This window comes from Bombina bombina, chromosome 7 (genome assembly GCF_027579735.1).
Source record: "Bombina bombina isolate aBomBom1 chromosome 7, aBomBom1.pri, whole genome shotgun sequence".
Classification (NCBI taxonomy): domain Eukaryota; kingdom Metazoa; phylum Chordata; class Amphibia; order Anura; family Bombinatoridae; genus Bombina; species Bombina bombina.
Genome location: NC_069505.1, coordinates 106,610,949 through 106,632,725, shown reverse-complemented (window position 1 = coordinate 106,632,725; position 21,777 = coordinate 106,610,949). Strand labels below are relative to the sequence as shown.

The 21,777-nt window shown below is 43.0% G+C and overlaps 1 protein-coding gene across 1 annotated transcript in view; it reads right to left on the bottom strand.

Annotated features, from left to right (window-relative positions):
- CD82 (CD82 molecule) overlaps positions 1-21,777 on the bottom strand; it is a 231,369-nt gene that overhangs the window by 95,115 nt on the left and 114,477 nt on the right. The window contains exon 2 of the mRNA XM_053720235.1: positions 12,364-12,445. Coding sequence (XP_053576210.1) covers positions 12,364-12,426 — 63 coding nt within the window. The 5' untranslated portion in view covers positions 12,427-12,445. The remainder of the gene's footprint in view (positions 1-12,363; positions 12,446-21,777) is intronic.

The following is a 21,777-nucleotide window of genomic DNA, read 5'->3' as shown; positions in this document are numbered from 1 at the left end:
CATGCAGGAAATACAATGAGTTGCTGACTGAAATATCTGATGCGTAGCAAAAGCGCCAAAAAACGGCCCCTCCCCCTCACACACAGTAGTGAGAGAGAACAGAAACTGTCAGAAAAAAGATTAAGCAACTGCCAAGTGGAAAAATAGTGCCCAAATATTTATTCACTCAGTACCTCAGCAAATGAAAACGATTTTACATTCCAGTAAAAACGTTAAACATAATTTCTAGTTATTAAACAGCTTTATGTACTTCTTACAGTGTAATTCCAGTGAAGTACCATTCCCCAGAATACTGAAGTGTAAAGTATACATACATGACATTATATCGGTATGGCAGGATTTTCTCATCAATTCCATTGTCAGAAAATAAAAGCTGCTACATACCTCTATGCAGATTCATCTGCCCGCTGTCCCCTGATCTGAAGTTTACCTCTCCTCAGATGGCCGAGAAACAGCAATATGATCTTAACTACTCTGGCTAAAATCATAGCAAAAACTCTGGTAGATTCTTCTTCAAACTCTGCCAGAGAGATAATAACACACTCCGGTGCTATTTTAAAATAACAAACTTTTGATTGAAGATATAAAACTAAGTATAATCACCATAGTCCTCTCACACATCCTATCTAGTCGTTGGGTGCAAGAGAATGACTGGGAGTGACGTAGAGGGGAGGAGCTATATGCAGCTCTGCTGGGTGAATCCTCTTGCACTTCCTGTTGGGGAGGAGTAATATCCCAGAAGTAATGATGACCCGTGGACTGATCACACTTAACAGAAGAAATTGTTTTACTACGCATAACTAAACATATAAGAAAGAAGGGGTGTGCCTCTAAAAGTCAGCTATATACCAAATGATAAGAATCAACACAATAATGATAATGCTAAATGAATAACTTCAGTTGAATTAATAATTAAAAATATTAATAATATTTATGATTGTGCAATTTATTAGAACAATACAATGTGAAACAATTTACAAATACAAGTAGATAAAAGTACAAAGTAACTCCTGATTTTAGTCCGTTAGCAACACTGTTTGTTAACTTAATGAAAGAGAGTGGAAATGAGATAAATCTCTATTTGCTGTGAATGCAAATACTGAAAATGTTCCTTTTGGTTCACAAAATGGCAAAAAAAATAGATAATAAATGTAAAATCCTGCGTGTTGTATAGTATATAAGCAGTCAGTTTTAAATCACACGTTTAGTTGTATAACTTGTGCCGTGTTGGGGAAAAAGAAGCTGGTATATATTTTATATGCAAAAGTGATAAGATCCTTTTGGCCACAAATCTTCTGGCCCCACTGTTGCAGTTTAACATATCATAAGACTCACCAGAATCCAAAGAAATTAAGATCTTCCCCGCTCTTACCCTTACTTTAGATCCCCGTCGAACTCACAGCGTCTTCCTCAATCAGCTAGGATGTTCTGTGAGCTCCGATCATGTGACGGTCGGCTGGACAATAGGGTAGGCGGTTTACCGGTGATGTTGCCAATGCAATTGGTTCTGTAATCTTGACTTTTGGATTTCAAAGAAAGAAGTTGCACCCAGGTGGTAAATCGCCGTCGCCATAGAACAGGCTAACAATGGTATTGAGCTGGTTGTTTGTTCCTGTGAGTGCACTTCTCTGTGTGTATTTAGTCTCCCTATGGGAAAAAGGGGCAACCAGACGTGGACTCCTTGCTCAGTGTGCTTAGAGGAATATGGCTACAACTCACTGACGAGGACCAATGAAGGCCGAAACGATCATCTGGGGTTGCTGTGTTCCTTGTTCAGAGAGGAATTGCCTGGTATTTCGGCGCTGAACTGACCGTAATAGGCGGGATCAGACTGATATACTACAGGAACGTTCTACTCTGTGAAAATCATTACTGGGCTAAAAGAAGTTGCACCCAGGTGGTAAATCGCCATAGAACAGGCGAACGCTGGTATTAAGCTGGTTGTTCGTTCCTGTGAGTGCACTTCTCTCTGTGTGGATTTCAAATATTCGTCAGAGCGCTCTGATTATATGGAAATCTTCAATGTACAATATTGTTCCTTGTGCGGCATAGACTCCTCATGATCACATCAACGTGTTTCAGCTAATACTAGCCCTTGTTGCTAACAGACTAACATCAGGAATTACTTTGTACTTGTATCTACTTGGTAACTGTGTCCATTGTGATCACACATAATAGCTTTCTTACGTTAGAAGTTTTAATCTAGTTTTTAGCATACCACCGGTGGTTTTGAATATTGCAATATTCTATTAGGATGCTTTTATATTCGTAAATAGTTTCACATTGTATTGTTCTAATAAATTACACAATCATAAATATTATTAATATTGTTAATTATTCACGCAACTGAAGTTATTTATTTAGCGTTATTATTGTTGCGGTGTTGACTCTTATCATTTGGTACATAGCTGACTTTTACAGGTGCACCCCTTCTTTCTTATATTTTTGTGCTTTTAAAAGACTGGGATAGACTTTTTATAGTGGTAGCTAGGCTAGATTCTTAGGGTTAATATTTTTTGTGTATCAAAGTCAAGTTACAAGATTATAGTCAGTTTTTTTTAACTTTCAGGTCTCCCAGTGCAATCATATTTTACATACCAATAAAGTTTTGATGTGGTCATAAATCAGGCTTAAAAAGGAGGCACCAGTATTCACCAGACAGCCTCCCTTAAATCCTATTTTAAACTTCCCGTCAATCTGCTGGTTTCTAACCCCTTATGGAGATAACACAAGCTTGTGTTAACTACTTCACTGCTGGGGTTAGAAAGTAAAGAAAGAAAGAACGTGCTACAGAGATCCACAATCTAAAACTGTATATGAATTCTTTAAAAGCTAGAAGAACAAGAACACAATGCTCTATGGATCTTCTAATAGAGAGGGAAGCTGTGTGCTACTACATGAAGGGTTAATGCTGAGGGAGAATAAGCGCCTTTCCAAAGAGAAAGAAAATGTAAAAAAGATGCACATTCCCTGCATTCCCGGGCTGGACCCAGCTGTCTCTGCCTCAAACAGCTGCATCCCATCCAGCAGCACTGGCCTCGCCCACCGCCCTATCGCCTGCCCTGGAACAGTAAAATGTAATAATGCATGAGAACTCCATAATAACACACACAGTACATGGCCCCCCACAGTTACCTGTACAGTACAATGGCCCCCCACAGTTACCCGTACAGTACAATGGCCCCCCACAGTTACCCGTACAGTACAATGGCACCCACAGTTACCCGTACAGTACGATGGCCCCTCACAGTTACCCGTACAGTACAATGGCCCCCCACAGTTAGCCGTACAGTACAATGGCCCCCCACAGTTAGCCGTACAGTACAATGGCCCCCACAGTTAGCCGTACAGTACAATGGCCCCCCACAGTTAGCTGTACAGTACAATGGCCTCCCCGGTTACCCATACAGTACAATGGCCCCCCACAGTTACCCGTACAGTACAATGGCCCCCCACAGTTACCTGTACAGTACAATGGCACCCCACAGTTACCCGTACAGTACAATGGCCCCCCACAGTTACCCGTACAGTACAATGGCCCCCCACAGTTACCCGTACAGTACAATGGCCCCCCACAGTTACCCGTACAGTACAATGGCACCCCACAGTTACCCGTACAGTACAATGGCACCCCATAGTTACCCGTACAGTACAATGCCCCCCCCCCCCACAGTTACCCATACAGTAAAATGGCCCCCACAGTTACCCGTACAGTACAATGGCACCCCACAGTTACCCGTATAGTACAATGGCACCCCACAGTTACCCGTACAGTACACCACAGTCACCTACACTGTGCAACGTAACCCCGCAGTCACCTGCACAGTCACAGACAGAACATGCAATTTTAAACAACTTTCCAGTTCCAGTTTATATGATCTCATTTGCCTCATTCTCTTGATATCTTTTGTTAAAGGAGCAGCAATGCACTACCGGGAGCCAATGGAACCCCACAGTTACCCATACAGTACAATGGCACCCCACAGTTACCCGTATAGTACAATGGCCCCCCACAGTTACCCGTACAGTACAATGGCCCCCCACAGTTACCCATACAGTACAATGGCACCCCACAGTTACCCGTATAGTACAATGGCCCCCCCACAGTTACCCGTACAGTACAATGGCACCCCACAGTTACCCATACAGTACAATGGCACCCCACAGTTACCCATACAGTACAATGGCACCCCACAGTTACCCGTATAGTACAATGGCCCCCCACAGTTACCCGTACAGTACAATGGCCCCCCACAGTTACCCGTACAGTACAATGGCACCCCACAGTTACCCGTATAGTACAATGGTACCCCACAGTTACCCGTACAGTACAATGGCCCCCCACAGTTACCCATACAGTACAATGGCCCCCACAGTTACCCGTACAGTACAATGGCACCCCACAGTTACCCGTATAGTACAATGGCACCCCACAGTTACCCGTACAGTACAATGGCACCCCACAGTTACCCATACAGTACACCACAGTCACCTACACTTGTGCAACGTAACCCTGCAGTCATCTGCACAGTCACAGACAGAACATACAATTTTAAACAACTTTCCAGTTCCAGTTTATATGATCTCATTTGCCTCATTCTCTTGATATCCTTTGTTAAAGGAGCAGCAATGCACTACCGGGAGCCAGATGCTGATTGGTTGCTGCACATATATGCCTCTTGACATTGTCTCACTCAATGTGTACAACTAGCTCCCAGTAGTGCACTGCGGCTCCTTTAACAAAGGACATCAAGAGAATGAGGCAAATGTGATAATAGAAGTGAAATGGAAAATTATAAAATTGTATCCCCTATTAAAAGGAAATGAGTTCTGTCCTATTTGAAGAAATCTTGCTCTGACATAAAGTGTTAACAAGAGACTCATCTCAAAGAAAGTGAGCATGCTAAACTTAAAGGGACAGTCTAGTCCAAAACAAACTTTCATTATTCAGATAGAGAATGTAATTTTAAGCAATTTTTCAATTTACTTCTTTCACCAATTTTGCTTTGTTCTCTTGGTATTCTTAGTTGAAAGCTAAATCTAGGAGGTTCATAAGCTAATTTCCGCCTCTTAGCTCAGGGCATTTTGACAGTTTTCACCACTAGAGGGTGTTAGTTCATGTGTTTCATATAGATAACACTGTGCTCATGCACGTGGAGTTATCTAGGAGCCCGCACTGATTGGCTAAAATGCAAGTCTGTCAAAAGAACTGAAATAAGGGGCAGTTTGCAAAGGTTTAGATACAAGGTAATCACAGAGGTAAAACGTGTATTTATATAACTGTGTTGGTTATGGAAAATTAGGGAATGGGTAATAAAGGGATTATCTATCTTTTAAAACAAAAAATATTCTGATGTAGACTGTCCCTTAAAAACTCACTGGATAACAGAAGTAATTGCTGCCCCCGATAACAACTTCAGTAGAGGTGTGGCTGTACTTTTTCATAAAAACTTCCAATATCAACAAGACACTAAGATAGCTGACCCTGAAGGGAGTTTTTTTATCATTAAATTTAAATGGCAAGATAAATAGCATACCTTATGCAATCTATATGGCCCTAACCGACATGATTCTGGCAAACCCTAACAAGACATATGGCTCCCTTTATAGACACTCACCTTATTCTTGCTGGTGACTTCAACTTAACACCTAACCCATTGCTAGACAGGTTTAAAGATCCTAGTAGCTTTGACCCTATGAAACCGGCCCCTACCTCTGCAGCATACCCGTGCAAGATCTTTGACTCTATATGTTCAGCTCTGGGGGTTCATGACATTTGGAGAAAACAGAACCCTACAGGATGTGACTTCACATGCGCATCTCATGCTCATAACTCATTATCACGTATTGACTTATTCCTCACTTCAATCTCCCTTGAACTCCTGATTACTGAAACTAAAATCCATAACATCACTATATCAGACCATGCCCCCATTTCTCTGAGACTCTTTCCAGTTCCACACTCTTCCAACAAAGTTTTTTTCTTCCCGACTTACCTACTCAAATCCCCTGACTTTCATATGTATCTCATCAAACAGTGGGAAGACTACACATCTAACAACTCAATACACCTAGTGACCCCAGAACTGTTTTGGGAAACGGCCAAAACGGTTTTGAGAGGAGACTTAATTGCTTATCTTACCAGAAAGAAATGCTTACATGACAGCAAAGAAAAATTATATGGAGATACATTAACCAAAACATATATAGCCAACTGCCAGCTTCCAACTACAGCTCACAGACTTGCCTACTTCCAGGCAAAAAAAGATAGTGACACCTTCCTTGTTAAAAATACTGTATACCAAGAGAAAAAAAAGCAAGGTAGATTTCTGAGACATGGCAAAAGAACCAGTAAATATTTAGCTTCCTTGGTTAAAATCAAACAAGCCAACCGAGGCATCTCGACACTTAAGAAAGATGGCTACCTTACCCATGACCCAAATGAAATAATTACTGAATTTGCAAAATATTACTCTATACTATATACGGCACAACCTAGTAACAGATGCCCACACCAAATTTTAGGACAAGGTTACCCTCCCCCAATTATCAACAGATCAAATAGACAGCCTAAATGCCCCAATTGAAACAAACAAACTACGCATAACGATTAAGTATATGGCAATTAGGAAAACTCCTGGACCGGCCTGGTCTCCCCAAGGAATTTTACTGGCTGCTCAAAGATCAGGTTTCCCCTATTCTAACCAATCTTTTCAACCGCAATTTCTCACATCAACAACAACCTTCTACGCATTTCTCCACTGCAACCATCTTGGTTATACATAAACCAGGTAAAAAAAAACACACTCCCAGAGTCCTACAGACCCATTTCTCTACTCAACGTCGATTATAAATTGATAATGAAACTATTAGCTAATCGTCTCAAACACATCTTACCGCATGTCCTACACACTGACCAAACTGGCTTTGTAGCTCGACGAGTTATTATTGGACAGGCAAACAGGGAGAAGTTGTGATGGACCGACTAGAGGCCTTCCTGCTGGCGCCCACACCAAATTTTCTCAACACCTCACCCCAGGTCCGCTGTCTTGGGGTTACATTTGACTCAGAATTTACATTTAACCCACATATACAAGCACTTACCAAATCCTGCCATTCACACCTACGCAACATTTCGAGAATTCGTCCCTTCCTTACTCAAAAAACTACAAAAATACTTATTCATTCCCTCATTTTGTCACACATTGATGATTGTAATCTACTTCTAAATGGCCTTCCAAAACACTGCCTCTCCTCCCTTCAATCTATTATGAATGCTTCTGCTAGACTCATCAGACTCATCAACTTAAGTCGCAGATCTACATCAGCTGCTCCGCTCTGCCAGTCTCTACACTGGCTCCCCATACACTCAAGAATACAATTTAAAGTATTAACCCTAACTTACAAAGAACTCAACAGTCTAACTCCCAACTACATTTCCTCTCTCATTGCGAAATATTCCCCATCCCGTCTTTGATCAACCTCTGATCAACCTCTGACCTATGTCTCTCCACTTCTGTTATCTCTACGTCCCACTCCCGTCTCCAAGACTTTGCACGTGCTGCTCCTGTCCTCTGGAACTCTCTATCCTGCTTCATAAGACTCCAACCTTGTATAGCTTCATACGCTCCTTGAAAACCCACCTATTCAGAGAGGCTTACCCTTTCTCCTCCATCTCTCATCCTAACCAAACTAATACATGAACTACCTGACTCACTGGTGCAACTACAACCGATGTGACAAGCTACCCCCAACCTTACGTCTCTGCACCCTAAACCTGTAGACTGTAAGCTCTCCGGAGCAGGACCCTCATCCTCCTGTACTAGATTTATTTAGTTTTGTTATGTTTTGTATTTTATCACAAATCCTTGTCATTGTATACCCCTATCACTGTACCCAGCGCTACCGAATTTAACGGCGCTATACAAATAAATTATAATAGTAATAATAATAATCTACTCCATACTATGAGGCAATTTGGAATACATGGCTGCCATGGCTGCTTTGCCGAATTCATCAGCAATATATACTCACACCTCGTCGCTTACTTGCTGATCAATAATCTATACTCACCCCCAATACCCCTCCAAAGAGGCACACGACAGGGCTGTCCACTGTCCCCGCTTTTATTCAATCTGGCTCTAGAGCCCCTGGCGGTAAATCTTAGATCTATCTTTCCTGGCATTGACCTTCACTCACATACTCTACAAATAGCATTATACACGCACAATATGCTTCTTTTCATCTCAAACCCTCAGTCTTATGTTCCCCAAATCTTAGACGCTATTGTGTTATTCGGTAAATTCTCTGGCTATAAAATAAATGTTAACAAATCGGAAATCTTATAGCTAAATAAAATTCCTACAGAACACCCATTTCCTTACCCTTTTTGTGAAGTCGAGACACACCTTACTTACCTAGGCATACATATATCTGCCAACCCCCATAAATGGTATTTAACTTTTCCCCAATTCTCCACAAAATCAAAAGCAACCTTAACACATGGCTAAACCTACCACTCTCTCTAACAGGATGAATACATATAATAAAAATGATCATTCTCCCTAAACTTCTGTACCCAATGCAAATGCTTCCGCTAAGGCTCCGGAGGAATGACCTAACCACACTGTCGTGCATAATCCAAACCTTCCTATGGAAGGGAAGCAAACCAAGGATCAGCCTTACCAAATTATACCTACCTTATTCAAAGGGTGGTCTGGGACTGCCCAACTTCCTTTATTATTACTGGGCATCTCTGACAAAATTTATGCTAGACTGGATGCTAAATACACAACGCTTCTCCCCCCCAGGTTTGGGAGACACTACCACAACAATTTGCACTAGCCTTCATACCACATGCCTCCCTGACAGAGCTACCTTAATCTCTACTAACTCACCCGATGTTCAAAGACATTCTTTTGGCCTAGCGTCTAGTAACCAAACGTCTAGACATAGACCCCTCTCATTCCACCCACCTCCAGATTTGTGGAAATCCCAAATTTCCGCCAGACTCACTATATTCAGTTTTCAGTCAATGGAAACTTCTAGGGATTGACAACCTTAGCAAAATTCTAGACAAGCCCACAAAATCAGTTTTGCCCTTCGACATTATATGTCGTACCTACTCTGTTCCCCCTAACCAGAGATTTGCTTACTTTCAACTGCGCCATTATACAAACCAAGTCTTATGTACCTGTGATACATTTTGGAATGTTACTCCTCTAGGACCTATATACAGCCTATTTTCGGCTAATAACATTGCTATATCTCCAATATATCAAGAATTATTGCTGATAAACCTACCTGCCTCACGACAGGGTTTAATGACCACTTGGAACAAACACACACTCAAATCACAGACACCATATACAATAGTCTCAGACTGACCTGGACTGCTACCCTAGCAGCTGATCTGATTAGAGTTATACACCAAGACTACATCACCCCCAGTAGACTGAGCAAGTGGAGGGAAGATTTCTCTAATGTGAGTGGGGAATGTTCCTTTCCAGACACTGATTTTCTGCATTACCTGTGGTACTGTCCTACAGTTAGGAGATATTGGGGTCAAATCTTGCATTGGTTGTCTGGGATGATGTGCCAGCAACTGTCACAATGTCACATATTTTGTTTTTAGACCAGCTGCCTTGTAGTAGACACAATTAATTAACTGTTCTATTAATAGCTAGGAAATGCATTTTCTGCAAATGGTTGCAAAAAAGCACCCTCCATCGTGATTTTCAAACAAATGTCATTCAAGTATGTAACCTACGAACAAGCAGATACTGTAGCTGATTTTTCTGCACGGACCCTGTGCTTCCTGGATAAGTGGCAGCCATACATTCTGGACTTGCCTGTCAAAAGACAACTGCTGGCTCGTTTCCGAAACACCATACATATGTTGGAGGCAAACTTGAGGGGTGAGTGAATTATCTGGGATTAACAGACCTGGTGAATCTGGGGTTCTCTTGCAGCCTTATTGTTTGTTTATTTATTGTTTTACGAAAGTAAAGTTTGTTAAAGTTGTTTAACCAATTGGAAAAGATATCTGACACACGTTATACTGCACCAATGTTTTCAACACTGAACTTTGTACAATTTACTCTTGTACACCCTGTACCTATTTAGGATATAGGGTTGTTTCTACTGTTATTTTCTCATTAAAAAAAAGTGAATGTCGATGGTTGGACACTTATCTGTTTGAACTGGGGAAACCCAGTGGAACTCTTTGGACTCTAGACATGGAGGATAATGCTATAAGACATTGTTCACTTCTATATAATGTTGTCTTTAATGCTTCCGCATCGGAAATGTCTTCATCTGTTGTAACCAACTGTCTGATGGTCAATAAAAAATAATATTATAAAAAAATTGTACTTTGTGACGTAATCTGTGATCTCTAAAGAAAAGCATTACAATGCCTGCTATACCAATCTCCCTATTCCACATCAGCATTTCCTATTCAGCATCAAAAGGCACAGATAATAAATGTGCTGTAATGAGCAAAGCACAAGAATCTCCCAGATATCTATATTGAATCATCACTCAAATTCAAAATGTCCTAGGGCCTAGTCAACATTAAAACAAACATTTTATTTTACAGACTGGCTAAGTTTCCTGGAATCAAGTGTAGTTTGCTACAGCTTTCAAAAGTTAATATGTGGTTGAAGAAAAAATGGACATAGAAGGCACTGTTTTCTCTTTACATTCTTAAAGGGACAGTAAAGTCAAAAGTAAACTTTCATGATTCGGATAAAGCATGTGATTTTAGACAACTTTCCAATGTATTTCTGTTATCAAATTTGCTTTGTTCTTTTGGTATCTTTTATTGAAGGGTAAAACTAAAGCGGCTCATAAGAGCTCAGGAGTGTGCACGTGTCTTTAGAACTCTATGGCAGCAGTGTTTGGCAGCATTATTTGTAGCTTTGTTATACAAACAACTTTAGTCAATAAAAAATGCATGTCTTCATTTATATATATATATATATATATATATATATATATATATATATATATATATCGTACATATAGCGCTTAAGATATGTGCACACTCTTGAGACTACCTCAGTATGCTCTCATGGAAAGGAGACAAAAGGATACCAAAAGAAAGAAGTACACTTGATGAAAGAATTAAAAGGGACATAAAAGTCAAAATTTAACTTTGAAGATTCAGATATAGCATGTCATTTTAAGACATTTAAATACATTTATATTATCACTTACTTTGTTCTCCTTGTTTTCTTTACTGAAAAGCATATGTACATATCCTCAGCAGCATCAATGTAGCACAGGGAGCTAGCTAGTGATTGGTGGCTACACACATATGCCTCTTGTCTTTGGCTCGCCAGATATGTTCAGCTAGCTCCCAGTAGTGCATACCGCTCTATCCTTTGTTTAAGTGTATTCCTATGTGACCTCAAGAGCATGCATGTGACTCTAGCCATCTGGCAGCAGTGTTTGCATTGTTTATAGCAAAATTATACATGGTTGCAAACACTGCTGCCATAGACAGCTAAAGACAGATGCACACGCCTAAACTCATATATACCTAGATTTACTCTTCAACAAAGGATACCAAAGGAACAAAGGAAATTTGATAATAGAAGTAAAATTGCACAGTTGCTTAAAATGACATGCTCTGTCTGAATCATGAGAATTTCATTTTGACTTTACTATCCTTTTAAGTTGAAAGTTGTTTTTACTTTTCTGCATGTTTAAATGGCCCTTCCTAAAAAAAAAAAAAAGAAGAATCATGATAAGACTTAAAGGGTCATTAAACCCAATTTTTTTTTCTTTCTTTCATGATTCAGATAGAGAATATCATTTTAAACAACTTTCTAATTTACTTCTATTATCTAATTTGCTTAATTCTCTTGATATTCTTTCCTGAAAAGCATATCTAGATATACTCAGTAGCTTCTGATTGGTGGCTGCACATAGATGCCTCATGTGATTGGCTCACCAATGTGCATTGCTATTTCTTTAACAAAGGATATCTAAAGATTGCTGCAAATTAGATAATAGAAGTAAATTGGAATGTTGTTTAAAATTGTATTCTCTGTATGAATCATGAAAGAAACATTTAGAGTTTAGTGGCCCTTTAAGTACAGTGTCCCTTAAAGTGTACATATTTGTATCAGGATGCAGGGAAGGGCCAGGTGTATATGAGGAAACACCAGGAGTCCTCTGTAGCGCAAGGTCACGTTTAATTGAAACCACGTTGGTGAAACAATTCCCATTAAATAGTTAACATAAAAGGGCAGTATTCCCTGGAGCAAGCTGTGCTCTCCCTGCTTTGGTATGTACGCTCCCAGTGTGTGAGAACAGTTTGCCAGTAGCTTAACCCCTAGAGTGCCTGTTACTTACAAAGAACAAAAGGTTGAAGACAAACAGGAAATACTTAGTGACTTTCAAACAGCCGTCAGCCATCTCTGCTCTGGGTCAGGATCTGGAAGACAAAAGATGAGTACAAAGGGTTAAAATATGTCATGCATGCGATTTGCAATGTACTAGCACACAAAGCCACAGCATGGTGAGGGTTAAGTCGAGGCGTTGTAATAATTGTAGTTCTTTCTATTACAAATAATAAAAAAATGCACCCATCCACATTTAATTTTGACTGTTCTATCCCTTTAAAGGAACATGATACGTAAAAAGCTTATTTGTACACAACTGTGTCCTTCTGTTTGTCTCGCATTAAAATTTTAAACACTTTTACTTAAAGGGACACTGAATCCAAATTTTTTCTTTCATGATTCAGATAGAGCATGCAATTTTAAGCAACTTTCTAATTTACTCCTATTATCACATTTTCTTCATTCTTTTGGTATATTTATTTGAAAAGCAAGAATGTAAGTTAAGATGCCGGCCCATTTTTGGTGAACAGCCTGGGTTGTTCTTGCTGATTGGTGGATAAATTCACCCACCAATAAACAAGTGCTGTCCGGGGTCTGAACCAAAAAAATAGCTTAGATGCCTTCTTTTTCAAATAAAGATAGCAAGAGAACAAAGAAAAAATGTTAATAGGAGTAAATTAGAAAGTTACTTAAAATTGCATGCTCTATCTGAATCACAAAAGAAAACAATTATGTTCAGTGTCCCTTTAACCTTTACTCGTGCAAAAAAAAAAAAATGTTTTTGCAGTTGTAACAGCTGCACTTTCATATACATAGAAACATGTAATCCTACAACTTGCTACACAGTGACTGCTTGATCAGTGCAGGGGCTATACAGATCTCTGTCTGACCACAGCAAAGCATTTTTGCAATAAACTTTCATTAGCACAAAACCTTCTTATTACTGTTTTTCTGCAGCATATGCACATACCTTGTGAGGGTCGTATACCAGTAGTATTCACACACAAACCCTTCTCAGAGAGCTGGCAGTGGTAGGGTGACCACATATCCAAACTGCCATTCAACGACCCCCCCCCCCCGGGCTGACCCCCCCTCTGGACCACAACCACCCCCCACCCCCGAAAAAAATAGATTATGATACCTTTTTATTTTTGTGCCAAATTTTGAAAGGGGAAAAAAATGGTCACCACTTTAGACAGGTTTACACAATGTGTACCTGCTTTAACCAAGTCAGCTGTGGCATACTTTGTACATTACCCATCCATCCCATCAGGGATACTTATTTTCATGAGTGCACTGTATCGAATCTATGCTCTAAACATATTTCTGCCTGTGCAGTTTTTATTATTTGCGATTGCCGCCGCTAAGATTCTAGGTAGTGTCTACCTAAACATATCATACTTAATGTGTTAGACATCTCTTAAGAAATAGAAAAAGACAACAAAACAAGTTGCAATAAAGTAACAGAATTTTTTATGGTTTTCTCACTGTACTCAAATCCTTCCATAGTAGACCACATGGCACGAGCTTAGTACCTTGTTTTCAACAATGATGTCTAAATGTGTATTTCTTGTCACTTTTTGCACATTGAAGGAGTTTTTTATTTTGTTTTACGAAGCTGTAAAAAGAATTACAACCCATGTCAAAATTGATTTTCACCTGAAGTTCCGATTTTATTAGCTCAATTCTACATCTATTTCTTGTGTCAGACCAGCACAATCCCATCATGCTGAAGACTCTTTCAACTGCTGCATTTGAGCATGGAATGCTGATGACAAATGCAACCACTTTCAAAAGGTCTGGAAGTTTCTCAGGTCCAGCTTTCATGAATATTGTTGACCATTTAACATCCATGTTGAGATAATCATCCGCTTCAGTACTGTTAAAAATCGTTGCAAAGTGTGGACAAACACAAGCATATTCCTCATAAAGGTCATCTATTGAAAGGGAGTCTAAATTTAGAGCTTCAACTGCTGCCACCAGGTTATCAAATGTGAGGTTCTCCTTCAAGTTTAAGCACTGGATTTTAGATAAATAGTTGTTTTCTGAAAAATCAAACCACTGTTCTAAATACTGAACAGCTTTTTCATAAAAGTTTAGAAATTCTAATTCTATTTTTCTTGCTTGCAGATTAGGCAGTTTTTTTAAAGACTTCCCAACAAGGTACAGGTATACCCCGCTCATACAGCAGGTTAGGGACCAGAGCCCTGCTGTAAAGTGAAAACTGCCTTAAAGTGAAACAAGGCAGTTTTAGCTTTCTTTTCAGTGTTTAAAATCCTGAAAACATGTTTGAACTAACATATATTAGGGGTGCAATAGTGCTATGTTTAGTTTAACACTAGCACAACAAGTATTCAATTAGTATTCAATAAATACTGTACCTGTAAAATAGTGACAATTACTATAGTAAAATTTGCCAGACTATAGCATTGAGACACAGATTGCACTGCAATGCTATAAACAGAGTGAACTAAGCATAACAAAATGGTGCCAGTCACTTTTCTCGCAATCTCACGATGATTATAGCACTGTTTCAAAATCCTTTAAGGCTCCACAAAGCGCTGTATTAGCGAATCGCTGTAAAGTGAAGCGCTGTAAAGTGAGGTATACCTGTATCCAAAAAAATGGTCTGTCTGTCTTTGGATTAGTTTGCCTTTCACTGTTGCCATGATCTCATAAACCTCAACTGCAATCAAGTCATTACGCTCCAGTTTTAATATGGCTGTCTGAAAAATAGGCAAGCAGTTGTGTAAAAACTGGAGATATAACTCAGGAACTGATGGCGGGTCCGGTTCTGTTGTCTCACTGTCTTCATCTACAATAAATTGCCATATAACTTTAGGTGTTTCATCCTCACCAATGCTTTGGAAGTAAGCTTTTACAGCTGGCCAATTTTTTAAAACTGTCAATTGCTGGATAAAGAGACAGCCATATTGTTGGTACATGGCGAAGAAGTTCTGACCACTCAAGGTCAACAAAGTCAAACATTTCTTTCAGTGTGGCAACTCTTGGCTGATATTGAAAAATAATTATATAATTTTAAAATGAGACTTTCCACGTCAAAATTTAAAACATCTGAAGCCTTTTTAGCTGTATTATGGAGTATGTGAGCTGGGCAGCCAGCTGGCAATATCCGATCATTTACAGCATGAAGCTTCTGGTACACACCGTTATGCTTACCAAAGTTCACACTTGCATTGTCAGCAGAAGATGCAGACATCATATCCACAGATAGGCCATATGTTTTAAGCACATTTAAAATTTGCGATGTAATTGAAGCAGCACTTTAATCACCTTCATAAAAATCCAACAAACTTGTTACCACTCCTTTGGAAGGCTTAAAGTAACGTAGAACTAAGGGGAAAAGTTTAGTGTGTCCATGGTTAGATGCATCTGATGCAACACTAAAATAAGCATAACTGTTTTTCAAATCTTTAACTACCGCTTCCACACTGTAAGGAGCCAGCAGGTTTGTCACAATGGCTTCAGCTTTGGTTCGACCACATGACATCTTAGTGGCTTTAGCAGAATCCTGAAATATAACAGGAAGTTTCATGGTGCAGTACAAAGATCTATATGAATGACTGTGGCACACGGAATGGTAAACCATTGAGATTTCAGCTGCTATTATTTCTTCTTGTATTGCCATATCCTTAGAGGCAATCATGAATTTGGAAAGCATTCCACTTTGTTTTGCAGCCCGATAAGCATTTTTGTGACCTTCACTAGATATGTGAATTTTGATGTCACCTTCACCACCATGACCAATTCCAAACTCCCGCCTACACAGAGTACAATATGCTCTATGATAGTTACTAGCCACTGTTGTAATGCATGTGTATGTTGTTTTCCATGAGTCTCGGAAACGACACATTCGCTTTATCTTCTTTGATTTTGCTGCTCCAGAAGTCGAAGGCCCTTGTTCATCCCCGCTGCTATCCATATTAGCACCAATCGCACGATTCAGATCGCAGATGTTATATATATATATATATATAACAGCTAAATTTCTTCAAAAAAGGGACAGTAATGTCAAAATTAATCTTCCGTAACATAGAGTATGTCATTTCAAACAACTTTACAACCTACTTCTATTATAAAATTTGCTTTCTTTTCTTTGTATTCTTTGTTAAAGACTACACTGAGATAGGATTATAGGAGTTTAGGAGCGTTCACATGTATATAACATTGGTACTCAGGCAGACTGACACAGTGGCACTCAGGCAGACTGACACAGTGGAACTCAGGCAGACTGACACAGTGGCACTCAGGCAGACTGACACAGTGGTACTCAGGCAGACTCACACAGTAGTACTCAGGCAGACTGACACAGTGGCACTCAGGCAGACTGACACAGTGGCACTCAGGCAGACTGACACAGTGGTACTCAGGCAGACTGACACAGTGGTACTCAGGCAGACTGACACAGTGGCACTCAGGCAGACTGACACAGTAGTACTCAGGCAGACTGACACAGTAGTACTCAGGCAGACTGACACAGTGGCACTCAGGCAGACTGACACAGTAGTACTCAGGCAGACTGACACAGTGGCACTCAGGCAGACTGACACAGTAGTACTCAGGCAGACTGACACAGTAGTACTCAGGCAGACTGACACAGTGGCACTCAGGCAGACTGACACAGTGGCACTCAGGCAGACTGACACAGTAGTACTCAGGCAGACTGACACAGTGGCACTCAGGCAGACTGACACAGTGGCACTCAGGCAGACTGACACAGTAGTACTCAGGCAGACTGACACAGTAGTACTCAGGCAGACTGACACAGTGGCACTCAGGCAGACTGACACAGTGGTACTCAGGCAGACTGACACAGTGGTACTCAGGCAGACTGACACAGTAGTACTCAGGCAGACTGACACAGTAGTACTCAGGCAGACTGACACAGTGGTACTCAGGCAGACTGACACAGTGGTACTCAGGCAGACTGACACAGTAGTACTCAGGCAGACTGACACAGTGGTACTCAGGCAGACTGACACAGTGGTACTCAGGCAGACTGACACAGTAGTACTCAGGCAGACTGACACAGTAGTACTCAGGCAGACTGACACAGTAGTACTCAGGCAGACTGACACAGTGGCACTCAGGCAGACTGACACAGTGGCACTCAGGCAGACTGACACAGTGGCACTCAGGCAGACTGACACAGTAGTACTCAGGCAGACTGACACAGTAGTACTCAGGCAGACTGACACAGTAGTACTCAGGCAGACTGACACAGTAGTACTCAGGCAGACTGACACAGTAGTACTCAGGCAGACTGACACAGTGGTACTCAGGCAGACTGACACAGTGGTACTCAGGCAGACTGACACAGTAGTACTCAGGCAGACTGACACAGTGGTACTCAGGCAGACTGACACAGTAGTACTCAGGCAGACTGACACAGTGGCACTCAGGCAGACTGACACAGTGGCACTCAGGCAGACTGACACAGTAGTACTCAGGCAGACTGACACAGTAGTACTCAGGCAGACTGACACAGTAGTACTCAGGCAGACTGACACAGTGGCACTCAGGCAGACTCACACAGTAGTACTCAGGCAGACTGACACAGTGGCACTCAGGCAGACTGACACAGTGGCACTCAGGCAGACTCACACAGTAGTACTCAGGCAGACTGACACAGTGGTACTCAGGCAGACTGACACAGTGGCACTCAGGCAGACTGACACAGTAGTACTCAGGCAGACTGACACAGTGGTACTCAGGCAGACTGACACAGTGGTACTCAGGCAGACTGACACAGTAGTACTCAGGCAGACTGACACAGTAGTACTCAGGCAGACTGACACAGTGGTACTCAGGCAGACTGACACAGTGGTACTCAGGCAGACTGACACAGTAGTACTCAGGCAGACTGACACAGTGGTACTCAGGCAGACTGACACAGTGGTACTCAGGCAGACTGACACAGTAGTACTCAGGCAGACTGACACAGTAGTACTCAGGCAGACTGACACAGTAGTACTCAGGCAGACTGACACAGTAGTACTCAGGCAGACTGACACAGTGGCACTCAGGCAGACTGACACAGTGGCACTCAGGCAGACTGACACAGTGGCACTCAGGCAGACTGACACAGTAGTACTCAGGCAGACTGACACAGTAGTACTCAGGCAGACTGACACAGTAGTACTCAGGCAGACTGACACAGTAGTACTCAGGCAGACTGACACAGTAGTACTCAGGCAGACTGACACAGTAGTACTCAGGCAGACTGACACAGTGGTACTCAGGCAGACTGACACAGTGGTACTCAGGCAGACTGACACAGTAGTACTCAGGCAGACTGACACAGTGGTACTCAGGCAGACTGACACAGTAGTACTCAGGCAGACTGACACAGTGGCACTCAGGCAGACTGACACAGTGGCACTCAGGCAGACTGACACAGTAGTACTCAGGCAGACTGACACAGTAGTACTCAGGCAGACTGACACAGTAGTACTCAGGCAGACTGACACAGTGGCACTCAGGCAGACTCACACAGTAGTACTCAGGCAGACTGACACAGTGGCACTCAGGCAGACTGACACAGTGGCACTCAGGCAGACTCACACAGTAGTACTCAGGCAGACTGACACAGTGGTACTCAGGCAGACTGACACAGTGGCACTCAGGCAGACTGACACAGTAGTACTCAGGCAGACTGACACAGTGGCACTCAGGCAGACTGACACAGTGGCACTCAGGCAGACTGACACAGTGGTACTCAGGCAGACTGACACAGTAGTACTCAGGCAGACTGACACAGTAGTACTCAGGCAGACTGACACAGTGGTACTCAGGCAGACTGACACAGTGGTACTCAGGCAGACTGACACAGTGGTACTCAGGCAGACTGACACAGTGGCACTCAGGCAGACTGACACAGTGGCACTCAGGCAGACTGACACAGTAGTACTCAGGCAGACTGACACAGTAGTACTCAGGCAGACTGACACAGTAGTACTCAGGCAGACTGACACAGTGGCACTCAGGCAGACTCACACAGTAGTACTCAGGCAGACTGACACAGTGGTACTCAGGCAGACTCACACAGTGGTACTCAGGCAGACTGACACAGTGGCACTCAGGCAGACTCACACAGTGGCACTCAGGCAGACTGACACAGTGGTACTCAGGCAGACTGACACAGTGGCACTCAGGCAGACTGACACAGTAGTACTCAGGCAGACTGACACAGTGGCACTCAGGCAGACTGACACAGTGGCACTCAGGCAGACTGACACAGTGGTACTCAGGCAGACTGACACAGTGGTACTCAGGCAGACTGACACAGTGGCACTCAGGCAGACTGACACAGTAGTACTCAGGCAGACTGACACAGTAGTACTCAGGCAGACTGACACAGTGGCACTCAGGCAGACTCACACAGTAGTACTCAGGCAGACTGACACAGTGGTACTCAGGCAGACTCACACAGTGGTACTCAGGCAGACTGACACAGTGGCACTCAGGCAGACTCACACAGTGGCACTCAGGCAGACTGACACAGTGGTACTCAGGCAGACTGACACAGTGGCACTCAGGCAGACTGACACAGTAGTACTCAGGCAGACTGACACAGTGGCACTCAGGCAGACTGACACAGTGGCACTCAGGCAGACTGACACAGTGGTACTCAGGCAGACTGACACAGTGGTACTCAGGCAGACTGACACAGTGGCACTCAGGCAGACTGACACAGTGGCACTCAGGCAGACTGACACAGTGGTACTCAGGCAGACTGACACAGTAGTACTCAGGCAGACTGACACAGTGGCACTCAGGCAGACTGACACAGTGGCACTCAGGCAGACTGACACAGTGGTACTCAGGCAGACTGACACAGTGGTACTCAGGCAGACTGACACAGTGGCACTCAGGCAGACTGACACAGTAGTACTCAGGCAGACTGACACAGTAGTACTCAGGCAGACTGACACAGTGGCACTCAGGCAGACTGACACAGTAGTACTCAGGCAGACTGACACAGTAGTACTCAGGCAGACTGACACAGTAGCACTCAGGCAGACTGACACAGTAGTACTCAGGCAGACTGACACAGTAGTACTCAGGCAGACTGACACAGTAGTACTCAGGCAGACTGACACAGTAGTACTCAGGCAGACTGACACAGTGGCACTCAGGCAGACTGACACAGTAGTACTCAGGCAGACTGACACAGTGGCACTCAGGCAGACTGACACAGTGGCACTCAGGCAGACTGACACAGTGGTACTCAGGCAGACTGACACAATAGTACTCAGGCAGACTGACACAGTGGCACTCAGGCAGACTGACACAGTAGTACTCAGGCAGACTGACACAGTGGCACTCAGGCAGACTGACACAGTAGTACTCAGGCAGACTCACACAGTGGCACTCAGGCAGACTGACACAGTGGCACTCAGGCAGACTGACACAGTAGTACTCAGGCAGACTGACACAGTGGTACTCAGGCAGACTGACACAGTAGTACTCAGGCAGACTCACACAGTGGCACTCAGGCAGACTGACACAGTGGTACTCAGGCAGACTGACACAGTGGCACTCAGGCAGACTGACACAGTAGTACTCAGGCAGACTGACACAGTGGCACTCAGGCAGACTGACACAGTAGTACTCAGGCAGACTGACACAGTAGTACTCAGGCAGACTGACACAGTGGTACTCAGGCAGACTGACACAGTGGCACTCAGGCAGACTCACACAGTAGTACTCAGGCAGACTGACACAGTGGCACTCAGGCAGACTGACACAGTGGCACTCAGGCAGACTCACACAGTAGTACTCAGGCAGACTGACACAGTGGCACTCAGGCAGACTGACACAGTGGCACTCAGGCAGACTGACACAGTGGCACTCAGGCAGACTGACACAGTAGTACTCAGGCAGACTGACACAGTGGCACTCAGGCAGACTGACACAGTAGTACTCAGGCAGACTGACACAGTGGCACTCAGGCAGACTGACACAGTAGTACTCAGGCAGACTGACACAGTGGCACTCAGGCAGACTGACACAGTAGTACTCAGGCAGACTCACACAGTGGCACTCAGGCAGACTGACACAGTGGCACTCAGGCAGACTGACACAGTAGTACTCAGGCAGACTGACACAGTGGTACTCAGGCAGACTGACACAGTAGTACTCAGGCAGACTCACACAGTGGAACTCAGGCAGACTGACACAGTGGCACTCAGGCAGACTGACACAGTAGTACTCAGGCAGACTGACACAGTAGTACTCAGGCAGACTGACACAGTGGCACTCAGGCAGACTGACACAGTAGTACTCAGGCAGACTGACACAGTAGTACTCAGGCAGACTGACACAGTGGTACTCAGGCAGACTGACACAGTGGCACTCAGGCAGACTCACACAGTAGTACTCAGGCAGACTGACACAGTGG